The sequence below is a fragment of the Natrix helvetica genome (assembly GCF_964273705.1).
Source record: "Natrix helvetica genome assembly, chromosome: 3".
Lineage (NCBI taxonomy): Eukaryota > Metazoa > Chordata > Lepidosauria > Squamata > Natricidae > Natrix > Natrix helvetica.
The window spans coordinates 131,695,937-131,719,001 of record NC_138549.1 but is presented as its reverse complement, the minus strand read 5'-3'; the positions used below and the strand labels follow the sequence as shown (position 1 = coordinate 131,719,001).

At 40.7% G+C, this 23,065-nt stretch overlaps 2 protein-coding genes across 8 annotated transcripts in view; both read right to left on the bottom strand.

Moving 5' to 3' along the window:
• CR2 (complement C3d receptor 2) overlaps positions 1-23,065 on the bottom strand; it is an 80,775-nt gene that overhangs the window by 21,994 nt on the left and 35,716 nt on the right. The window lies entirely within an intron of this gene.
• LOC309389532 (C4b-binding protein-like) overlaps positions 1-23,065 on the bottom strand; it is a 34,322-nt gene that overhangs the window by 10,173 nt on the left and 1,084 nt on the right. For both annotated transcript variants that reach the window (XM_081948040.1, XM_081948041.1), the window contains exons 2-6: positions 16,064-16,249; positions 13,750-13,941; positions 6,141-6,323; positions 3,638-3,829; positions 766-957 (exon numbers count right to left, since the gene is read on the bottom strand). In XM_081948040.1, the coding sequence (XP_081804166.1) occupies positions 766-957; positions 3,638-3,829; positions 6,141-6,323; positions 13,750-13,941; positions 16,064-16,249 (945 nt within the window). The remainder of the gene's footprint in view (positions 1-765; positions 958-3,637; positions 3,830-6,140; positions 6,324-13,749; positions 13,942-16,063; positions 16,250-23,065) is intronic.

The following is a 23,065-nucleotide window of genomic DNA, read 5'->3' as shown; positions in this document are numbered from 1 at the left end:
GTCAGCAGCAGTTGAAGATAAATTTCATGGATTTTGGTAGAAGCATCTGATCAGTTTACATGTACATGTTGCCAAGCAATTTAACAACATACTGCAAGGGGATATGAAAGAGTAGCTAATATCTGGCATAACCTATCTGATAATGAAAGATCCAGCAAAAGAGCATCAGGCAACTCCAGGTCAATTACCTAATAGCCAACAACTGTCAAATTACTGACTAGTGTGGTAGCTGATACAATCTAACAGCATCCAGTTGCAAACAAGCTATTTCCATCTGAGCAGAAAAGAAATCCCTCAAACAGCAGAGGAACAAAATCCAAATCCAATCTGAATATCTGATTGACTGTGACAAACAAGTTTTCAGGACAGAGGTACTAAAATGTTATTTACACACTATAGGAGCTGGCAGAAAACATACAGGTTTAAAAAGACCAGAACTTCCAATTTTTATTTTACCTTGCTACAACAAGGTAAAATCTGATTTCTGTTCACATAAGAAACAAAGGGAATAGAGAGGTAAAATGGGAATGCATAGTCTTCTAGCTGAGTGAATGAGGTTTCTTCCTAGATAGTTGCATTAAGTAGTATTTTTCTTTTTTGTGAAAAAAGCAAAGCAGCTTTCTTCAGCCTTCAATATATTTTGTCAGATTAGAATTCTACAATCTTCAAATCCATGCTATATTTTAAAAAGAGAACAGTAAATAATTTCTAGGCAGTTAAAACAATGTATATTTAGTATAGATATATATTCTCATTGATACTTACTCAGATGACAAGTTGGGACACTAGGAAGCCATTTTTCCCCACCAATATATTTAATCTTAGATGGCCCTTTCAATACATAGCCACCATGGCATGCAATATCCACCTCATCTCCAGGCCTGTAATATGTTTTTCCCCCACGGACTATTTTTCCATGATTGATGAAAAGATGAAAATTATCTGGTGAAGTTTTAACTAAAAATACAAATAGGTATTATAAGCCAAAAAAAAAAGCATATACTGAAATTGATGCAAAATATTAAAACAATGAGGCAAACAGACAGTTTTTCCTCCATGCTATCACTCTGTTAATCCCCACAATACTGTCTGTGCCTTGGGATGTCAAACCACTTAGTAGAGCTGTATTACTTATCCTTCTCATCTATCTTATTACCTATTCCTTTATGACTATAACTTTGTTGTTTGTATCTCACGACTTATGCCGATTGCTTTTACCGTGTTTCCCCGAAAATACGAGCGCCATGTGGCTTGGTGCCTTAGGGATACCCCCTAGGTCAGTGAATGGTGCTCTGCCTGGCTGGAGAGGGGGTTTGCCAGGCGGTTGCTCGTGAGTGTGGTCACCTCATGGCTGCTTCGCCCGAGGCTGTGCCCGGCTCTTCGGGAGCCCGTTGGCAAGGGAGCAGCTGCCCGGCAACCCCAAAACAATAAGCCCTCCCTCTATAATAAGCCCAAGGCCATATTTCATGGGGCAAAAGAAAATAAGAACCTGTCTTATTTTGGGGAAAACACGGTATTTAGAATCCTATTATGAGTTACGTTGATTGCATATTTAGCATTCTATGACTATCACTGAATGCTGTATCTTATGATTCATGATTATTGTATTTTCTAATGATGATCATGATTTATCACTTGTGGCTTGTACCCTGAGAGTTTATGCACTGAAAACAACTTCCTTGTGTGCGTCCAATCACCTTCAGCCAATAAAGAATTGTATTTTATTCTTTTATTTTCCCTAATCCTTAATATTCAATCTTAAAACCATTGCAAGTTTTGTTTTGTTTGCAATAGATGAGAAGATATTTATATGCAATAGGATGGATGGATGGATGGATGGATGGATGGATGGATGGAGGGAGGGAGGGAGGGAGGGAGGGAGAGAGAGAGAGAGAGAGAGAGAGAGAGAGAGAGAGAGAGAGAGAGAGAGAGGCCGGCCGGCCCGTACCAGGGCCAAACATCCTTTTCCAAAGTTACCCTGCTACAGTGACAAGAGGATTATTGTGGGACTTAGAAAAATTACTTCCGTATAATGGTTTGTCTGCATTGTTCCTAATCTTTTTCAGTACAAACTAAACTTTCATTTAAATTCATCACGCAATACATTACAATGTTCAGAAACTGTCAACAAAAACGTGCAATATTCTGCCTCTCCTGTAAATATCTGGAAAATCCAATCTTAAAGCATCTTTTAAAAAAATACTCTACCAAATTTTAATACAATAAAGATAAAAACTAAAAAGAACTAATATTTAAAAGAAAGGAAAGGGCCAATAAAATGTGGGAAGAAGAGAAAGAAAGTAGAGTCTAAAGAAGTAGCTTCAGATTTTGTTATGCAGCAGTTAAAAGTATAGTTGTAAATTAACCTCTTATTTTACGGTTGTAGCATAATTTTCATTTTTTCTATCCATTTTTTTCTAATCATTAAAACAATGTAAAGTGGAACTTTGATACTCAATTGCTTTGAAACTTATCAAATTTGGTACACAACAGATCTTGATGTGAAAATGTTGTCCTAATATTCATTGTTTGTCTGGTACTCAATGCACAAGCTAGAACAGTGATGGCAAACCTTTTTTGGCTGATGTGCCAAAAGCAGGGGGAACACAGGGGGGTTGTGTGCCGGCATGCCACACCCATAATGGAATTTTCGTGACACCCCCCCTCAATGCGCGCATATGCACACACACACACACACTTTTGTCATGGTTTTTTCACCTTCCCCAGCCTCCAGAGGCTTTCTAGGAGCCTGGGAAGGGCGAAAACAGCTTCCCCCACCCCCCTGGCCCTCTGGAGGCCGCAGGAGCTTCCCTGAAGTCTCCGGAGGCCGAAAAACGGACCTACGGGGAACCCGGAAGTTCGGGAATGGTGACCTCTGGTTTGTCTGTAGGACTGATTTTCGACCTCCGGAGCTTTCAAGGGCCTTCAGGAGGCTTCCCTGAAGGAGGTTTCTCTGAAGGCTCCAGAGGGCAAAAAACGGCCCTACGAGCAAACCGGAAGTGACTTCCTGTTTGTCCATAGGGCTGATTTTCGACCTCCGGAGCCTTCAGGGAAGCCTCCTGAATGCTCCGTAGGGTGAAAAACAGTCCTACATGCAAACCGGAAGTTTGTTGCCGAACTTTCAGTTTGCCCATAGGCCAGTTTTCCGCGCTTTGGAGGCTTCAGGGAAGCCTCCGGAGAGCGAAAAACGGCCTCAAAAGAAGGTCAGCTGGACAGTGCACACATGCACGCTGGCCAGCTGATAGGGCAAAGCCATGCGTGCCATAGGTTCTTTTCAGTGTCACCTCTCATGTGACTCACTACATTATTCCTTATGGGGAAAAATGTTTGGTACTTATCATTTTTGGTACTCATCGCATCTCTTGGAACCAATTAGGGATGAATATCACAGTACCACTATATCATGTTCATTTTTAGATTATTTCAAAAAGTCTATGATTTTAGCTTCGGTATAGTATTTAGAAGTTCATTCTTATATGTGTTATAAGGAATTTAATAAGTACTTACTGAACCAGTCAATATTCACTATGGAAACTGATAATATTTAAAACATATTTCCCCAATATAGCCACCTTTGTCTACATTAAAGCATTAGAAGCAATAGAAGAGAACACTTCACATCTAGATTTATACTTACATAAACATAATTGTGCAGGAGGATGCCAGAGATTATAACCTTGACACTGTATAGTCATTATTATGGTGTCATCAACAAAAGAATAGTTCCGGTTGCAAGTTATGACAACTGTTTTTCCAGTTTCATACTGAGGTTGCAAAGGCTCTATGTAGCCATTGAGGATCGATGGAGGACCACATATGCCTGGAGCAACTAATAAAAAGAGTTTTTATGCAAAAATTATCAAGACATATCATCTATCTACATTCTGATAATGCTGACAGTATGTTACAATTCAGTTTTTCCTGATTAGTTCATATTCACATTACACAGTCACACATTTGATCCATTTCAAGCTAGAGATGTGTCTATCTTACACTAAATTACACTTTGATGTATCTATAAATAGGTTTCTAGGCAACCAGACTAAAAGATTAATTGAACTTCATTTCAGTTTAAATTATCCTTCAAATCATGCCCTGGGGAAGTATCTGTGTAGGCCTAGTTTGTTTGTGGGCTGTTTTTGTTGTTGCAACAATAAAAATCATTTATTGTGGCCTTCCCTTCCTCTGGGTTTTATTTTAATTTCCCAAGGACATTCCAATCCAATTCATTCCAGGTATGGACCCTCAGCTCCAACCCTCAGTTCTTCAAAGCAAGGAAGTGCCTCACCTTCAACTCCTCCCACCCGCCTATTTGCCACCACCTCTGACCTTTTGGCTACTCTGCATTCTGCCTAGCCTTGGGGCTGCTTGCCATGCTATGGGTCAGAGGTTTCTTGGTGTGACAGGCTGCTCTCAGCATCTGGCAGCAGCCTGCTCTTCCAGAAAAAAACAGACTAAGAGCTTGACTAGGAGTCCACAAAATGCTGCCACATCCACAACAAAAAAGCAAACATGGTACGCAAAATAGGACTGTAAAATGCCATAAAGTGGCCAGTGCAGTAAAATAATAAGTACAGCTCTTCTCTGGAGTCTGCTCCTGTCCAGCCCAGCCAGCTCCAAACTCCAAACCTCCATTCTGATCAGTACACCCCAAGTAAGTGTTTCAGCCAACAAACAAAAAACCCACAAGTATCCATAAACATAGCACAAAAATTCACAAGAGAGCCTAACAGTTCCTTCCCACTCTACAACATTAATCAGAACCTATTTTATTTATTCAGTGAAAGCTAAAATAATATGGCATGCACCGTACTAAGATATAATGTAGTGCGTTTGTGATTCTAGAAATTATGATTAAAACTGTAATTCTTGTCCTTATACCACCCCAAAGGGCGGGAAACTATGGCTTTTCTTTTGGCAGTGCCCAGGTAATAGCCTGCGAGTAGTCTGCTTTAAAGGCAGCCACTATATATGTAGTCAGGTGCCACTGATCTTCATAAGGCATTTTTGAGGCTCATTATTCATTGGTGCTTCACTCATTTATTAGATAGTAACCTGCTTGTAAAAACATTGCAAAAATTCATATTCATCCTCAGCCACAGAAGTTCACTGGGTAGTTTTTGCCAGCTCACTCCTTCTTTTTGACAAAACTACCTTAGAGGGCTATTGTTGTGGAGAAAAATGAAAGAAAAAGTGCTATGTGTTTTTCCTTGTGTTCCTGAAGGAAAAGTGTGACCGAAATCTAATCAATCAGTAACATCTTCTCAAGTAAATAATCCCTGCCCACCAGTTCCTTTTCCCAGTATTTGCTGTACACTTACAACTTAAAGTACTTTGTGCTTATGGATTTTTCTACTTTTTCTATTTCTCCTTCTTCCAACTTGGTGTTCTTCTTTTGAATCCTCAGCTAATATCTCCCATACAATAATTGACGGAGATTAGATTTTTAACTGAAATTCAATTTCCATGATTCCGTCTTTTTTGTACTGCTGGGTTATTTCCTGCTCGTCCACCCACAGGTAAAAATATGAAAATAAGAAAAGATCTTATTTGCTCAGTATGTCCTCATTAAAATAGGGCAGAGATCCAGTATAAAAACCCCTTTGCTACAAGCCAGCCTGGCCTGAATAAAATAAAATAGATGATTGATTTGTTAATTTTAATCCACTTTTTAAAATGTTATTAATACTTATTGGGTTTGTTTTCGGATAGCCTATCTAATTTCCTTTTAACTTTTGTAATATGTGTTTTTTTAATGTTGTATGCCGCCCTGAGTCCTTTGGGAGAAGGGTGGCATATAAATCCAATAAACAAACAAACAAGTTCATAGGATGATTTTGGCTGGTCACATAGAGTTGTGTTAATCAAAAATTGGAGGAGGAAATGCTATCAAGAACATTTTTCTCAACTTTGGGATGCCTGTCATTCTATATTACGCTACTATTATTATATGAATAATTATGCTGCTCACACATGACCAATTTTCCACAGTTGGACAAGACCCTACATAACATTGAATGGGATAAATAGAAGTCAAGGTATGAATTTCATTGTATGAATATTAACCATTCTGAGGGCTTCATTTAAATTATTTATTACCAAGAAATTCCAATCTAGTATTTAAAAATGTAAGATCTTACTCTTTTTACATGATGGTACTATGGGAACCCAATTGTTGTTCTGTTCACATCGAATCAAATAATTTCCAATCATAAAATACCCAATTTTGCACTGAAATTTAACTTTGCTTCCATATGTATATGTCTTCTCAGGTTCAGTTATCATTATTCCATGTTCTACCACTGGATCGTTACAGAATACCCCTAATAAGATAGGAAAATAAATACAACCATAAGATATAAAATATCACAGATTGTTTCTGTATATTTTTAATCTGTTTTTCACCTGAGCGTAATCCAAAAATACAGTGCAGCAGAAATCTCCAGTGATTTCTCCTCCAAAAGGCAAATCTTTTTCCTGGGACTTTGAATCAAATTTGAAATGAAAACTTTTAACTGTTATTTGGTTTACCGAGGAGCTGAGGGTGATGAAGCGCCGCAAGAGACGCCTAGAGAGCAGATGGAGATCGTCACGCTCTGAATCTGACCGATCACAGGTGAGAGCCCATTTACGGACTTACCTTGTGGCGTTAAGAGTGGCCAAGCATCAGTATTGTGCCACCCTTATCTGCGTCCGCAGATAACCGCCCTGCCGCTCTGTTTGGGGTAACCCGCTCCCTCCTTCAACAGAGGCCGCGGGAAGCCCTTTTGCCGGGTAGAGCAGAGGAATTTGGGGAGTATCTGCAGGACAAAATCGGTCAGATTCGAAGCGAGTTGGTCTCTACTAGTGGTCTAGAGGGGACGTCGGAGGTGGGTCTTGAGGCTCCACTCTGGGAGGAGTTTGACTCTGTTACTTCCGACGATATGGACAGGCTGCGTAGGCGACTGCGAGCCACCACATGTTTACTGGACCCGTGTCCCTCCTGCCTTGTACTGGCATCCTGGGAGGTCACACGAGGCTGGCTCCAGGAGTTAGTTAACGCTTCTGTGAGTGAGGGGTTCTTGCCGGCCGTCCTGAAAGAGGCGGTGGTGAGGCCCCTACTCAAGAAGCCTTCCCTGGACCCAACTGTGTTAGCCAACTACCGTCCCGTCTCCAACCTTTGCTTCCTGGCGAAGGTTGTAGAGAGTGTGGTGGCACAACAGTTTCCATGCCACCTGGAGGAAACTGATTATCTGGACCCGCGCCAGTCCGGTTTCCGGCCCGGCCACAGCATGGAGACGACATTGGTCGCATTGGTGGATGATCTCTGGAGGGCCAGAGATGGGGGTTGCTCCTCCATCCTGGTCCTACTAGACCTCTCGGCGGCTTTTGATACCATCGACCATGGTATCCTATTGCATCGACTGGAGGGGCTGGGGGTGAGGGGCACCATTCTGCGGTGGTTCTCCTCCTACCTCTCTGGCCGAGTGCAATTTGTATTGGCAGGAGGGCAGAGGTCGACCTCGAGGCCGCTCACTTGTGGGGTGCCACAGGAGTCGGTCCTCTCGCCTCTCCTGTTCAATGCATATATGAAGCCGCTGGGCGAGATCATTCGTGGGTTCGGGGTAGATTACCATCTGTACGCGGATGATACCTAGCTGTACATCTCTACCCCGAACCACCCCAACGATGCCGTCAAAGTGATGTCCCGGTGTCTGGAAGCCGTACGGATCTGGATGGGAAGTAACAGACTCAAGCTCATCCCGTCCAAGACGGAGTGGCTGTGGCTACCGGCACCCCGGTTCAACCAGCTGATTCCATCACTGGCCATTGGGGGCGAACATCTGGCCCCGGTGGATCGGGTACGCAATTTGGGCGTCCTCCTAGATGCCCGGCTGTCAATGGACGACCATGTGACAGCCGTGGCAAGGGGGGCGTTTCACCAGGTTCGCCTGGTGCGCCAATTGCGTTCCCTATTGGACAGGAACGCCCTTCGCACAGTCACCCATGCGCCTGTGACGTCCCGGCTAGACTACTGTAACGCTCTCTACATAGGGCTCCCCTTGAGATGCACCCGAAGACTGCAGTTGGTTCAGAATGCGGCCGCGCGGGCAGTCTCGTGAGTCACTAGATACTCCCACGTAACACCTCTCCTGCGCGGGCTGCACTGGCTACCTGTAGCTTTTCGGGTGCGTTTCAAGGTGCTGATTATCATCTTCAAAGCACTCCATGGCACAGGGCCTAGCTATTTGCGGGATCGTATCCTGCCCCACACATCCCTTCGGCCGATTCGCTCACACAGAGAGGGACTCCTCCGGGTGCCGTCCACTAGGCTGTGCCAGCGGGCGGCGCTCAGGGAAAGGGCCTTCTCTGTGATGGGCCCGACCCTCTGGAATGACCTTCCCCCTGATATTAGAACCACGGACCTCCGCTCCTTCCGTAAGAAGCTAAAAACCCACCTGTTTAATCTAGCCGGCTTGGCCTAATTCTAGCTCTCCCACCTCAGTCTGTATTTTTAAATTTCGCGGGTGGTCTTAGGCTAAGTTTTTAAATTTTATAAATTTGTACAGGGGTTTAAAGTTTAATTCGATTTTAATTATATTTATGATTATTTGTATGGTTTTTAATTTGGTACCTGTACACCGCCCCGAATCCCTTCGGGGAGAGGGGGCGGTGTAGAAATCAAATAAAATAAATAAATAAAATAAATTTCTTTATATGCCACTTTGATTTCCATCAGTTGGTATCGATCAATTAAATATAAAAACACCAAGAGACTGTGGTGGGGGCCCTTAAACTCCATATCATTTAAACCTTCCTGAAGCAGGGATTGGAGCTGCTGGATGGAAGGGGGGTGAGTCTCAGAGACAAAGAGACTGTGGTGGGGGCCCTTAAATTCCATATCATTTGAACCTTCCTGAAGCTGGGATTTGAGCTGCTGAATAGAAGGGGGGTGAGTCAGAGAGACAAAGAGGACTGGTGAGCGAATCATATATCTATAAACCAAAATAGCAATAATACATTCTGGATTAGTGTGCTTGAGATTGTGATTTTATTTTATTTCAAAATGACCGGCTTAGTTCAATGTAATAGCTGTCTTGCACCTGTCTTTCGCAGTACTCTTGTCAAATTTGGATACTGTCCCCTTTGTAAACAAATTACTAGTCTACATAGACAGATTACCTATCTAGAATCTGTAATCTGTTCTCTCCAAGGAGAAACTAGGTGTCCAGTTCAGCCATTCCACTCTATGGAGATGCCATGCTATCAGCCCCCTCTGCCACAAAGATCTTGCAGGAGAAGAGCAGTCTGGACAACCGTGGGATCTGGCAGGTTGAGAGCTGTGAACCATAAACGCAAAGCTTTTGCTGTGACCCAGCAAAACAGATATAGTGCCCTTGCTGACCTTAATGGGGACACTAAAGAGATTGGTCAAGGTAGTTGTGATAATGATGACTCAAATAAGCAGAGGATCATGGTCCAAAACGAAGAACCTTCTTCGGAAATGCGAAATGGGGAACCAGGTATCACACATCAGTCACAGAAGAAGAGCAAGGTAAGCAAAAAGAGAAGCCACCTTCTGGTTGGTGATTCAATCGTAAGGGATGTAAATTTAGGAGAGGATATGGAGGTTTTAAAAGAGGTCAGGTGTCTGCTAGGTGCTACTGCCAGCAGAGACAAGAGGCGTATTCTTAAGATAGTCAAGAATGCAAGTAAGGACTGTGACGTTGATGCTGTTATACATCTTGGCACAAATGATCTGTCCCAAAAAGATGTACTTTCTGTGCAGAATGATTTCCAGAACTTGGGGTATGAACTTAATAGTATAGGTTGTAGGCTTATCTTTTCAGAGGTTTTACCTGTATATAAGGAACAAAAAGGGAAGGGCCAGCATGTAGCAGAGTTTAATGTTTGGCTAAAGGAGTGGTGTAAAAGGGAAGGCTTTGATTTTATTAGTCATGATGCCTGTAGCTGGTCCAATGAAAAACTGTATAAAAGAGATGGGTTGCACCCATCCAAGAAAGGGACTGAGTTACTTGGCATTAAATTCACAGATTTTCTTGATAAACATTTAAACTGAAGAGCGGGGACAGAGAATTAATAGATACAGAACATTTCTGTCCCCAGCAAACTAAAATTCATAGGGTTATAAGTGCATGTAACATAGATGTGTGTGTGGGTAAGATTATCACTCCTGCTGTCAAGCAAAACCAAGCATTTAATAGTGATTGCCATACCATGTGCATGAATCACACAACTGGCAAGAAAATAGGGGCAGTCAGGCATAACACAGGTTATGTAGACAATAAACACAAGGTCAATCAAAATGGACTCAAATGTCTATACACCAATGGACAGAGTATGAGGAATAAACAGGGCGAATTAGAAATTCAAGTAAAAGAGGGCAGATACGATATTATTGCCATTACAGAAACTTGATGGGATGAAACCGACAAATGGAACATACAGCTAGAAGGATTTAAATTATTTAAAAGAAATAGACCAAATAAAAGAGGAGGTGGAGTTGCACTATATATAAGAAATAACTACATCTCTACAGAAATAGAGCACAACAATGATGAGAACTATCTTGAAAGCATTTGGGTCAATATTAAAGGTTGTGGGGGAAATGACATTGCCATAGGTCTATACTACAGGCCACCCAACCAAGCAGAGGAAGTTGATGAACTTTTTACTAGTCAGCTAACTAAGGTATGTAGGAAGCACATCACAATAGTAATGGGAGATTTTAACTACCCTGACATCAACTGGGAAACAAACTCTGCACCACGTGGAAGATCCAACAGGTTCCTAACAAACCTAGCAGACAACTTTGTTTCCCAAAAGGTAGAGAAGGGAACAAGGGGATCAGCCATATTGGACTTAATTCTCACTAACAGAGAGGAAATGATAGAAGTTGTTGAAGCCATAGGAACCCTGGGGGCAAGTGACCATGCAATATTGGAATTCAACATTATCCAAACACAAGTAGTAGAACAAAGCCAAACTAGAGTCTTGGACTTTAAGAAAGCTAATTTCAATAAACTTAGAGAGAGCTTGGGGAAAATTCCATGGATGAGAATCCTCAAGGGGGAAACAACTCAAGAAGCTTGGGAAATTTTGAAAAATGAGATTACAAAAGCCCAGTCTAGCACAATACCAATGAAGAAGAAAAATAACAGCTCCCAAAAGAAACCAGCATGGCTGCATAAAGAACTATCTGACAAACTGAAAGACAAAAAAGGTAAGTATAAAAAGTGGAAGGAGGGGGACATAACTAAGGCAGAATATCAGCAAATAGCCCGAGCCTGTAAAGATGAAGTGAGGAAAGCTAAGGCTCACAATGAAGAAAGGCTTGCCACAAAATAAAAACTAACAAAAAAAGCTTCTTCCAACATGTTAAAAACAAGAAAAAGGTTAAGGAAACAATTGGTCCATTGCTAGGAGAAAGTGACAAGAAGGTGACAAGCAACAGGAAGAAAGCAGAACTATTTAACTCATGTTTTGCATCTGTCTTTACACAAAGGGATAAAACAGTCCAACCTATCAAAAGCAGCACCACAAAAATCAGATTAGGAACACAAATCGAAATAGGGAAGAAAATGGTAAGTGAGCACCTGTCTAGATGAATTCAAATCACCAGGACCAGATGGATTACACCCCAGGGTTCTGGAGGAACTAGCAGACGAGATCTCAGAACCACTGAATTATATCTTTCAGAGATCCTGGAACACCGGGGAACTACCAGAGGACTGGAAAAGAGCTGATGTGGTTCCCATCTTCAAAAAAGGGAAAAAAATAGATCCAGGAAACTACAGACCTATCAGCCTGACCTCAATACCAGGAAAGATTCTGGAAAAAATAATCAAGCAACGAATTTGCGAACACCTAGAAGCAAACAAAGTAATAGCCAAAAGTCAACATGGATTTTTCAAAAATAGATCATGTCAGACTAATCTTATTACATTCTTTGATAATGTGACAAAATTAGTGGACCAGAGGAATGCCGTTGATATAGTTTACTTGGACTTCAGTAAGGCTTTTGATAAGGTAGACCATAACCTACTACTAGATAAAGTAGAAGAATGTGGGTTAGACAGCATCACCACCAGATGGATACGTAACTGGCTGACCAACCGCCCTCAAGGTGTAGTCCTCAATGGAACTGCATCTACACGGAGGGAAGTATGCAGTGGAGTACCCCAAGGCTCTGTTTTAGGCCCAGTACTCTTCAACATCTTCATTAATGATTTGGATGAAAGAATTTTATTTATTTATTTTATTTTATTTCTAGACCATCCCCTCTCCCCGAAGGGACTCGGGGCGGTGTACAGATACCAAATTAAAAACCATACAAATAATCATAAATATAATTAAAATCGAATTAAACTTTAAACCCCTGTACAAATTTATAAAAATTAAAAACTTAGTCTAAGACCAACCCGTGAAATTTAAAAATACAGACTGAGGTGGGAGAGCTGGAATTAGGCCAAGCCGGCTAGATTAAACAGGTGGGTTTTGAGCTTCTTACGGAAGGAGCGGAGATCCGTGGTTGTTCTAATACCAGGGGGAAGGTCATTCCAGAGGGTCGGGCCCATCACAGAGAAGGCCCTTCCCCTTGGCGCCGCCCGCTGGCACAGCCTAGTGGACGGCACCCGTAGGAGTCCCTCTCTGTGTGAGTGAATCGGCTGAAGGGATAAATGGGGAACTCATCAAATTTGCAGATGACACCAAGCTGGAAGGAATAGCCAACACTCCAGAAGATAGGCTTAAGACACAGAAGGATCTTGACAAACTTGAACATTGGGCACTATCTAATAAAATGAAATTCAATGGTGAAAAGAGTAAGGTTCTACATTTAGGTAACAAAAACGGAATGCACAGGTACAGTATAGGTGGTACCGTGCTCAATAGTAGTAACTGTGAGAGGGATCTTGGAGTTCTAGTGGACAACCATTTAAATATGAGCCAGCAGTGTGCAGCAGCTGCCAAAAAAGCCAACACAGTTCTAGGCTGCATCAACAGAGGGATAGAATCAAGATCACGTGAAGTGTTAATACCACTTTATAACGCCTTGGTAAGGCCACACTTGGAATACTGCATTCAGTTCTGGTCGCCACGATGTAAAAAAGATGTGGAGACTCTAGAAAGAGTGCAGAGAAGAGCAACAAAGATGATTAGGGACTGGAGACTAAAACATATGAAGAACGGTTGCAGGAACTGGGTATGTCTAGCTTAAGAGAAAGAAGGACTAGGGGAGACATGATAGCAGTGTTCCAATATCTCAGGGGTTGCCACAAAGAAGACGGAGTCAAACTATTCTCCAAGGCACCTGAGGGTAGAACAAGAAGCAATGGGTGGAAACTAATCAAGGAGAGAATCAACTTAGAACTGAGGAGAAATTTCGTGACAGTTAGAACAATTAATCAGTGGAACAGCTTGCCTCCAGAAGTTGTGAATGCCCCAACACTGGACGTCTTTAAGAAGATGTTGGATAGCCAACATCTGAAACGGTATAGGGTTGTCTGAAACGGTATAGGGTTTCCTGCCTAGGCAGGGGGTTGGACTAGAAGGCCTCCAAGGTCCCTTCCAACTCTACTATTGTATTGTATAAAACTACATTTACAGTATATGATTAAGAAAAGGCTACAATTGGAGAAACTGAGAGAACCAAGAACGAAGTAAAATAATTGTTCAATATTACTGAAAAGATAAAAAGGAACATAAAACAATTAAGTTTTAAACTGAAGAAGGGAGGAGGAGATCAACCTTTGCATATGGGTGGTTTCTCTTTCCACAGTTCTGTTAGATTTTTATTAATACTGCAGACCATAATGGATGCCCCAATAAGGGAAAGATTTTTACTACAACGGTAATGTATTTTTGTTCCAAAAGGGTAAGTGGTTGCAGTTCCATTGTGAAATCCAGCAATAATATTTGGAGGCTGTCCACAATATATTCCTGGTGGAGGAAGGGGAGAAACAATTTAGAAAAAAAATACAAGATGATCATGGATAAAGACTAAGACAGACAATAAATTGTGTTTAGACAATATTGGGGGATTATTAATTGTTACGATTTGTAACTACTTCCCTATCAAGATCCATAAATGGAAAATGTATTTGCACATGTATATACAATTCTAAGAACTTATCAACAAAAAGGCCCCCAAGAGATAATGGAAGTCATGACTTGCTCCCAGATAAGTACTGTGAATCAACTGAAACTCATCAGTGTCCTCAGGATAAACCAAAAATTGTCATTTAAATGCCAGAGAATGCACTGATAGAAAAAAAGATCTGTAAGAGTGCTACGCTCTCTTATTACAAGGTCCAGCTCACGTTCTCTCTTTAATTCAATCTTTTTCCATTAATGTTGGGTTATATTGTTATCGTTGTTGGTTATTTAATTTTTCAGACAATATAAAACTGTGTTCCATTCTACTCAGCAGAAAAAACAGTATAGTATTTTCTTAGAATAGAGAGAAGGACGAAAAGACCTAGATTTGGGACCAAGGTAGAGAAAAGGAACCAATCCTATGTGTAGAAAAAAAAACCTATAGCAGTTACAAATACTACCATGTATCTTCATATATTCTCAACAGATTTTTCTTACAAGATATAACACATTTTTCACACTACACAATATTTATTTATTAAAATTATATGCTGCTCATCTTGCTATCGAAAGATGTTTTCTCTGAAGGTATTTTCAGCATATTGTAGTTTCTAAAAAAGCCCATTTGAGAAGAACATGCTTCAACCAAAGAACATTCAAAATATACAATATATATACAATATAAATATGCTACTCACCATTTCTGTGTTGAAATGATATTCAAAACCAATATGAGAAAAAAATACAACTGTTTTGAATGAACACTGTACATTGATCAATTCTGAAAAATTAAATCTACTACATGTTAACAAAAAAATAAGTGTTTCAAGAGGGACCATGCATGCTAGTGGAAGAAACATTATTTTCTTGTGCAGCATACAAAATAATAAAATTTAAACACATTTCTTCATTTAGCTTAGGGAAGACAACTCGAGACATAAAATTTAATGTATTCTTTTGCTCAATCTATCCCTTGTAGCTTGAGATACATATTGCTGGGGAGGAGGGAGAAGGCAGGATAGCATACTTGTAAATTGTATGAATATTTCAGATACTCAAATATAAACAAACATGACACTATTGTGAAAAGAACTAAGTTTAATTATGTATGTTGTAGTCTTGTGGTTATCCAGCAGGCAGTATCACTTTACCTCCTAAATACATTATTTTACCACATAAAAACATAAAATATTTTGTCAATTTAAATAGATTACCACCCAGTTCTACTTATTACTGCAAATATTCTTCAATATTTTTTCTCGTGTGATACTTCTCAAGGTTTTCCTATTCTAAATGCACTACCAAATTTTATAATATGATTTCCTGCAAATCTATACACAACTTCCAAATAAATATTGAAGCAATTGAGCATTTTAATCCAATCATGAATGGATCTTTACATATCAAAAGCTATAATTTTATCCTGAAATATATGTATAAATTACTAGATAAACCGATTAATCTCAGTGAGTCAGAACTGAGACTTCACGGTAAAAATGCACAGGATCAGATGATATATCCCCCAACTCTTTTCCCTTCTGTCAGCTCAGGACAAAGAAACCAAAGCCGTATGGTCCCATGATACCTTTTAAATCACAAATTCACAAATAAGCAATAGACACAATAACTGATATTATATACTTAATGAACATTAATCAAAACCATATCATTATACAATTGTGGGAAGTTTTTCCCATTATAGCACTGCTTATGTAGGACCAAGTGTCATGGTGAAAAATCCAAATAACCACTAGAGGTCAGCAAAGAGTCAGAGCTTTTCTTTTACCATCCAGCAATCCTCCAGGTTCTTCAGCCAGAACTGTCAAGTTTAGCATATTTCAAAGAAAACATTACAACAACCACTAATAGGAGGTCCTTGATGGGTTTTAAAAAATATTTTAAGTCTTATAATATTCTTTAAACAGAACAAAAACAAATGCGTTTTTCTAGTAAGAAAAAGACATACTTTTGCATACGTCTTTATTTGGTTCCCAGATACCCTTACGACACACCACAAAGCTTTTACTTTCATCGATTGGTTTAAATCCAGGTTTGCACTTGTAGAAAACCTGATAATAATATGTAAGGCGTGGGATACCAAATATTGGTTCAGAACCTTCAAATGCTGGTAAGGTAGAAACAGGACATTGTTCTGGGAAGAAAAAAGAACAATTGTTAAAGATGTCATAAAACAATAGGAGTAAAAATGATATGTATTAAAAATAAACAGAATAAAGCATGTTTTACTAATAATAAATAAAGCATGCAACAAAAACATTTTATAGTGCATTTATGTATCTTTTCCATGGATCTTTTTCTATGCAAACTCCTATGAAGTTAGCAAATATTCTCTTTTCACTGTTCTCATCTTATAAGATTCATTTTTAAAGCAACCCGAATATTTGAAGAAAAAGATAAATCCTTTTAAAATCATGAAATATATAAAAGTATGTATCAAAATAAAGTTTAAAATGGTAAACAGATCTAAATACCAATTTGAAATCAATATACCTGTGTATAGAAACATGGAAAAAGCAAAGCTCCAATTGTTGGTGTAAAGGTGACTTATCCCTTCAAGAAGCCACTTGCTTTTTCCACCAGGTTCTCCTAAGCAATTCCTGAGTTTCCAACACTAATGGTCTGTAATTTCTTGGGTCATCTCTTTTCCCTTATTAAAATTAGGTACTTTAACTGTATTTATTTAGTTATCTATGAACAAAACAGCAAAGCCAAAACAGAAGCTCACTAATCCAAATTATCCTTTATTATCTGAGATATTAAATCATTAAGTGGAGCTTTATCTGTCTTAAGTTAGTCACTACTACTGCATGTTCTTAACTTTGGCAATTCTTAATCAGCAGCTAAAAAAAGGTTTTCAATGGAATGTCATCTTTATACAATTCTCTACAACCAGATTCTCAAGCCTCATGTGAAATAGTGCTATCCTATGGAATGGGCTGTTTTGTGGTGGCAGGCAGCATTAAATAAATTCTATGTGCAGCCCAGTGACGTGCGGTGAGGTTTATGGCTGGTGAGGCACTGATGTCATCACAATCAGATTTACAAACATTAAAATCCTACAAATTATCTTATTCAATATTTGATTGGCAGCAGTTAAAGGGTTATGTTTAAGGTCTCATATCAGCATTCTTTACACATACTGTAGCACACAAAAAAGCACATTTGCCATCAGAGCAGATGTTGGGGGGGGGGGCAAGAAGGAAAAGGGTCCACTCCCTTTCCCTCAGACCCCCAGGAAGGAAGGAAGGGAAGGAAGGGGGAGGGAAAGGAAAGGAAATGGGAAAGAAGAAAAAGGAAAGGAAAGGAAAAGAGAAAGGAAAGGAAAAAGGAAGGGAAATAGAAAAGAAGGAAAGGAAAAAGGAAAGGAAATGGCAAAGAAGAAAGGAAAGGATGAAGAAGAGAGGGAAAGGGAAGGGAAAAGAAAAAAAGAAGGGAAAGGAAATAAGGAAATGAAAGGAAAAGAAAGGAAAGGAGAAAGGAAAGGAGAAAGGAAAGGAGAAAGGAAAGGAGAAAGGAAAGGAAAAAAGAAATAAAAGGAAAAGGAAGGGAAAACAGAAGAAGGACAGAAAGGGAAAGGAAAGAATGGAATGGATTGGCACTGCTCAAAAATCAAGTCTCAAGATCCCGTCGACCACTTTGGCTCAGGCAGTCCAATTCCACGCTGCTTCCCTCTCTCCACAAAGCGAAGGGAGAAGTCGACCAATGCCTGAGAAACGCCGGATGTGCAGAGAAATGCAGGCTACAACCAGCGAATCCCATTTTCCCAGGAACCAATGAAGCCCCAGAGGACCAATGGGAATTCTCCCTTCTGCAGCGTCATCAGTCTCCCGGCAGAGTCTTCCTTGATTTGAGAGAGTTCGATGCAGAGAGAGGAGGGAGGGAGGGGGAATATTTTAAATCATTTTAACACATTAAAAAACACTGTGTGGCAGTTGGAAACTGGTGCACGGTGTTTTCTTGTTATGTGCGCGGCCGTGCAGGCGCGCACCTTAGAGGGAACATTGCCCACTGACTAACCCACCTATCTGTTGGAAGCTTTGGAAGGCTCGCATTCTCCCCCCTCCCCAATCTTCCTCCCTTTGCAATTCATGCAAGGTTAACTCAACAGAGAAGACTCAATCCAAATGGCAACTGGCATTGCATTTATTAAAGAAAAAAGGAAATCTGAAAGAAAAGAGGGAGCGTGTGGTGAGGGTGGGGGGCATCAGAAACAGAGAGAGGAGGAAGAGCGGGCGCAATGCTGCAGCTTTAAACAGAATGACAGAGTTGAAGCCTCTAAAAAAGCACTCTCTAAAAAAGCGCCCTCATGCAGAAGAACTGTGTGCCTCACCTACCTCAGGATTTTTTAGGCTTTTAACCCTTGCTTAACTCTGCTCGAACGATCATAAAACGCCTTAGAAGTCAGACTACACTAGATGAGGCACACAGTTCTCCTGCCTCACAGTAGAGGGCACTTTTTAGAGGCTTTTTTAAACAGGCAGTCATTCATGGTGAGGTAGCAGCTAGCTAGCCTCACCTCAGCACTCGCCATTTTCCTTTTACATTTTTTTTCCTTTTCATGATGACAATGGTGAAGCTATGCCTCCCCTGCCTCCCCTGACTAAACGTCACTGGTTTAATGTTTTCAATGGAGCTATTCAAAATAGCTCCAACAGTCCAACCTATCAAAAGCAGCACCACAAAAATCAGATTAGGAACACAAATTGAAATAGGGAAGAAAATGGTAAGTGAGCACCTGTCTACCCTAGACGAGTTCAAATCACCAGGACCGGATGGATTACACCCCAGGGTTCTGAAGGAACTAGCAGACAAGATCTCAGAATTATATCTTTCAGAGATCCTGGAACACCGGGGAACTACCAGAGGACTGGAAAAGAGCTGATGTGGTTCCCATCTTCAAAAAAGGGAAAAAAATAGATCCAGGAAACTATAGACCTATCAGCTTGACCTCAATACCAGGAAAGATTCTGGAAAAAATAATCAAGCAACGAATTTGCAAACATCTAGAAGCAAACAAAGTAATAGCCAAAAGTCAACATGGATTTGTCAAAAACAGATCATGCCAGACTAATATTATTGCATTCTTTGATAATGTGACAAAATTAGTGGACCAGAAGAATGCCGTCGATATAGTTTACTTGGACTTCAGTAAGGCTTTTGATAAGGTAGACCATAACCTACTACTAGATAAAGTAGAAGAATGTGGGTTAGACAGCATCACCACCAGATGGATACGTAACTGGCTGACCAACCACACTCAACGTGTAGTCCTCAATGGAACTGCATCTACATGGAGGGAAGTATGCAGTGGAGTACCCCAAGGCTCTGTTTTAGGCCCAGTACTCTTCAGCATCTTCATCAATGATTTGGATGAGGGAATAAATGGGGAACTCATCAAATTTGCAGATGACACCAAGCTGGCAGGAATAGCCAACACTCCAGAAGATAGGCTTAAGATACAGAAGGATATTGACAAACTTGAACATTGGGCACTATCTAATAAAATGAAATTCAATGGTGAAAAGAGTAAGGTTCTACATTTAGGCAACAAGAACGGAATGCACAGGTACAGTATAGATGATACCTTGCTCAGTAGTAGTAACTGTGAAAGGGATCTTGGAGTCCTAGTGGACAACCATTTAAATATGAGCCAGCAGTGTGCAGCAGCTGCCAAAAAAGCCAACACAGTTCTAGGCTGCATAAATAGAGGGATAGAATCAAGATCACGTGAAGTGTTAATACCACTTTATAATGCCTTGGTAAGGCCACACTTGGAATACTGCATTCAGTTCTGGTTGCCACAATGTAAAAAAGATGTGGAGACTCTAGAAAGAGTGCAGAGAAGAGCAACAAAGATGTTTAAGGGACTGGAGACTAAAACATATGAAGAACGGTTGCAGGAACTGGGTATGTTTAGCTTAAGAGAAAGAATGACTAGGGGAGACATGATAGCAGTGTTCCAATATCTCAGGGGTTGCCACAAAGAAGAGGGAGTCAAACTATTCTCCAAGGCACCTGAGGGTAGAACAAGAAGCAATGGGTGGAAACTAATTAAGGAGAGAAGCAACTTAGAACTGAGGAGAAACTTCCTGACAGTTAGAACAATTAATCAGTGGAAAAGCTTGCCTCCAGAAGTTGTGAATGCCCCAACACTGGAAGTCTTTAAGAAGATGTTGGATAGCCATCTGTCTGAAACGGTATAGCGTTTCCTGCCTAGGCAGGGGGTTGGACTAGAAGACCTCGAAGATCCCTTCCAACTCTACTATTGTATTGTATTGTATTGTATTGTATAGTAAATACTTATAGTAGCTAAAGGATACTAGCCATCCAAGCTGAATGAAATCCTAAACAATTTAACTTACCACCTTTCAAATAGTGGATCAAGGAAAGAGGCTGTGTTTTAATGTTGCATCAGCAATCCTTGTATCTATTTTATAAAAAGGATAATATCTGGGGCTTATCTAACATTAAAATCATGTGTGATCACTATCTACGCATCTAGAAAAAAGGAATATGAATATATGAATATGTATATACATACAGAGAAAGAGAGGGAGATCAGTAGAGAACTGTTTCCTATGCATATTGCCTCAGTAGCCATATCTATTAATATTATGACTAAAATGGATTGTTTTAATTATACAAGGATTGCCTCACTACTTCTTTTACTACTCAAAGCAATGTGAGCTAATACCTGAAATCTTCCTTTAGTCTGTTCTTTCCAAGATTAGCTACAACTCCTAATAAAAATGAACAAAAATTTACACTATATCATTAGCTAACCAAATTTCTTAAACCATGATGACATATGTAGATGTAACTTTAAAAAACTTTTCCTGAAGCTGAAACGATGTATTGATTGACTGACTAATTTTATAAGAAGTTTAAGGTTACCAAACTCTGTAATGATTCTCTGTAGTGTAGAATAAAAAGTACAAATAGAGATAAAATACAAATGGGAAACACCAAATGTCCAAAAGTAAAAGCTACTTTATCCAAAAGAAATACAGAAAACCAGTGGTGGGTTGCAGGCGGTACGCCCCGGTATACCTGCGCTCCTTACCTGTGCTTTAAGGTTTGGGTGCTTCTGCGCACACGCATGGCACATATGGCGCCTGTGTGACGCTCGGCCGAGCAGCTGGAGCATCACAGAGGCTTGTGGAAGCGTCATTTGATGCTACAACGCATGTGCGTGCCGCACAGTGACTCTGGGGCCGTTCCAACTGTACCGGTTGGAATGGAATCCGGAACCCACCACTGCAGAGAACCCACTAGTTGTTCAGGCCAAGGTCTGAGGGAGCAGCCAAGATTTCAAGTCTCTTTTAAACACCATCTAAATGAGGTACAGATAAATGTCAGGGTAGATGGTGTTGTCAATGGCAGGTGCTAGCATGCAAGGCTCCCTAGATCCCACCAAATGGAATGGCTTAACAGAGAAGACCTGAATCATGCCTACCCTGCCAGCCATTACAATCTCACAGAAACTACAAAAGACAGGCAGCCATTTAGATGAACACTTCAGCTCATGAAGTAAGTTGTATGCCATGTCCATAATCACCCATCCTATTGAATTATATACCAGGGGCAGGTTCTGGATAGCTTTCAGTGACAGTGTTAGTGTTGAAAGAAATGTCCTTCTGGGTTCAGCTCCAAGTGGGGAAAAAGACACTGGACACATGGAGGCTGCTTGGAAAGATGGTTTTAATGGTGAACAGGACCACATGGCTTGAGTCCTGAACAGAAAAGGAGATCACATGCTTCAATGTTGGTGGAGAAGAGAAGGGAGGAAGAGAAACTGAGTCCATGGTTTTATGTCCTCTCTGGCCTTTGATCTTGAGCTTGTATTCTGATTGGTTGTCAGACTCCCATGGGGCCATGCAGGGGCAACTCTCTAGGCTGCATTTTGAATCCAGGTTTGGTTGAGTTCTCAGATGCCATGTGGGGAGTTGGGTAAAAGGCCTTAATCCCATCACTCTGGAGCTGAAGGAGAGAACTTTTTATTATGTAAAGTGGACTAGCTCAGGCTTTAATGGCTCATTGTCAAAGGGGGATGGGCAGGAAGCTGCAGGAAGCTATTCTGTCTTAAAACTTGTTTCTTCCTTTTCACATCCAGAGAAATATTCTGCCTTTTCAATATTTCCTAGGATATTTCATTTTTCTGGGAGAGGGCTGGGTGATAACTTCCTACAGTAGAGTGCAGTGCAAAATTCCATGTGCGGGGTTACCAAGCACAAGTGACAGTTTAAAAGACAACAGTTTTGTAGCCAACTTTGGGGGGGGGGGGATTGAACCTATTCATCCAGGCCTTTACATTATTCAAGTATTGTCTGGTCAGTCTCAGATTGAAATATACATTTGGATAACATGCACATATTGATGATACCTGAACCCAAAATGATGGGTGACCTCACCTATCAGCTTCACATAAATATGAAACAGAGTAAGGAACAAGAAGGAGCCCTGAGATAAGTCGCATACAAGAGTCTGGAATGTGTTCTGTCTTCTCTATGAACACCTAGCAGGAACCAATCATGGGGGGGGGGGGAGTCTAATAAGTCCTATTCCTTTATTTAACCAGTGTATCCAGAGAAGAAATATGCTGTGAGTATCTAAGACCAATTGATATGATTCACCTTTAATTATTGAATAAGCTAGGTCTAGTAATACTTAGGCAGTACCAGACATCATACATTTGTTGTATGTACGTACATACGTATACATTCATACACACATACATACACGCACACATAATTATATATAATTATGTTTGTTCCAGCATAACTCTGGAGCGCCTCGAGCAATTTGGTACACAAAGCTGGCTGAGGAACTCTGGGAGTTAAATTCCGCAAATCTTAAAAGTTGCGAAGGTTGGAGGCGCCTGGCCTAGAGGACGTCGAGGCAATCCCAGCGTGGGGTTCCGCCCCGAGACCGCTATCGCCGCCTGCCT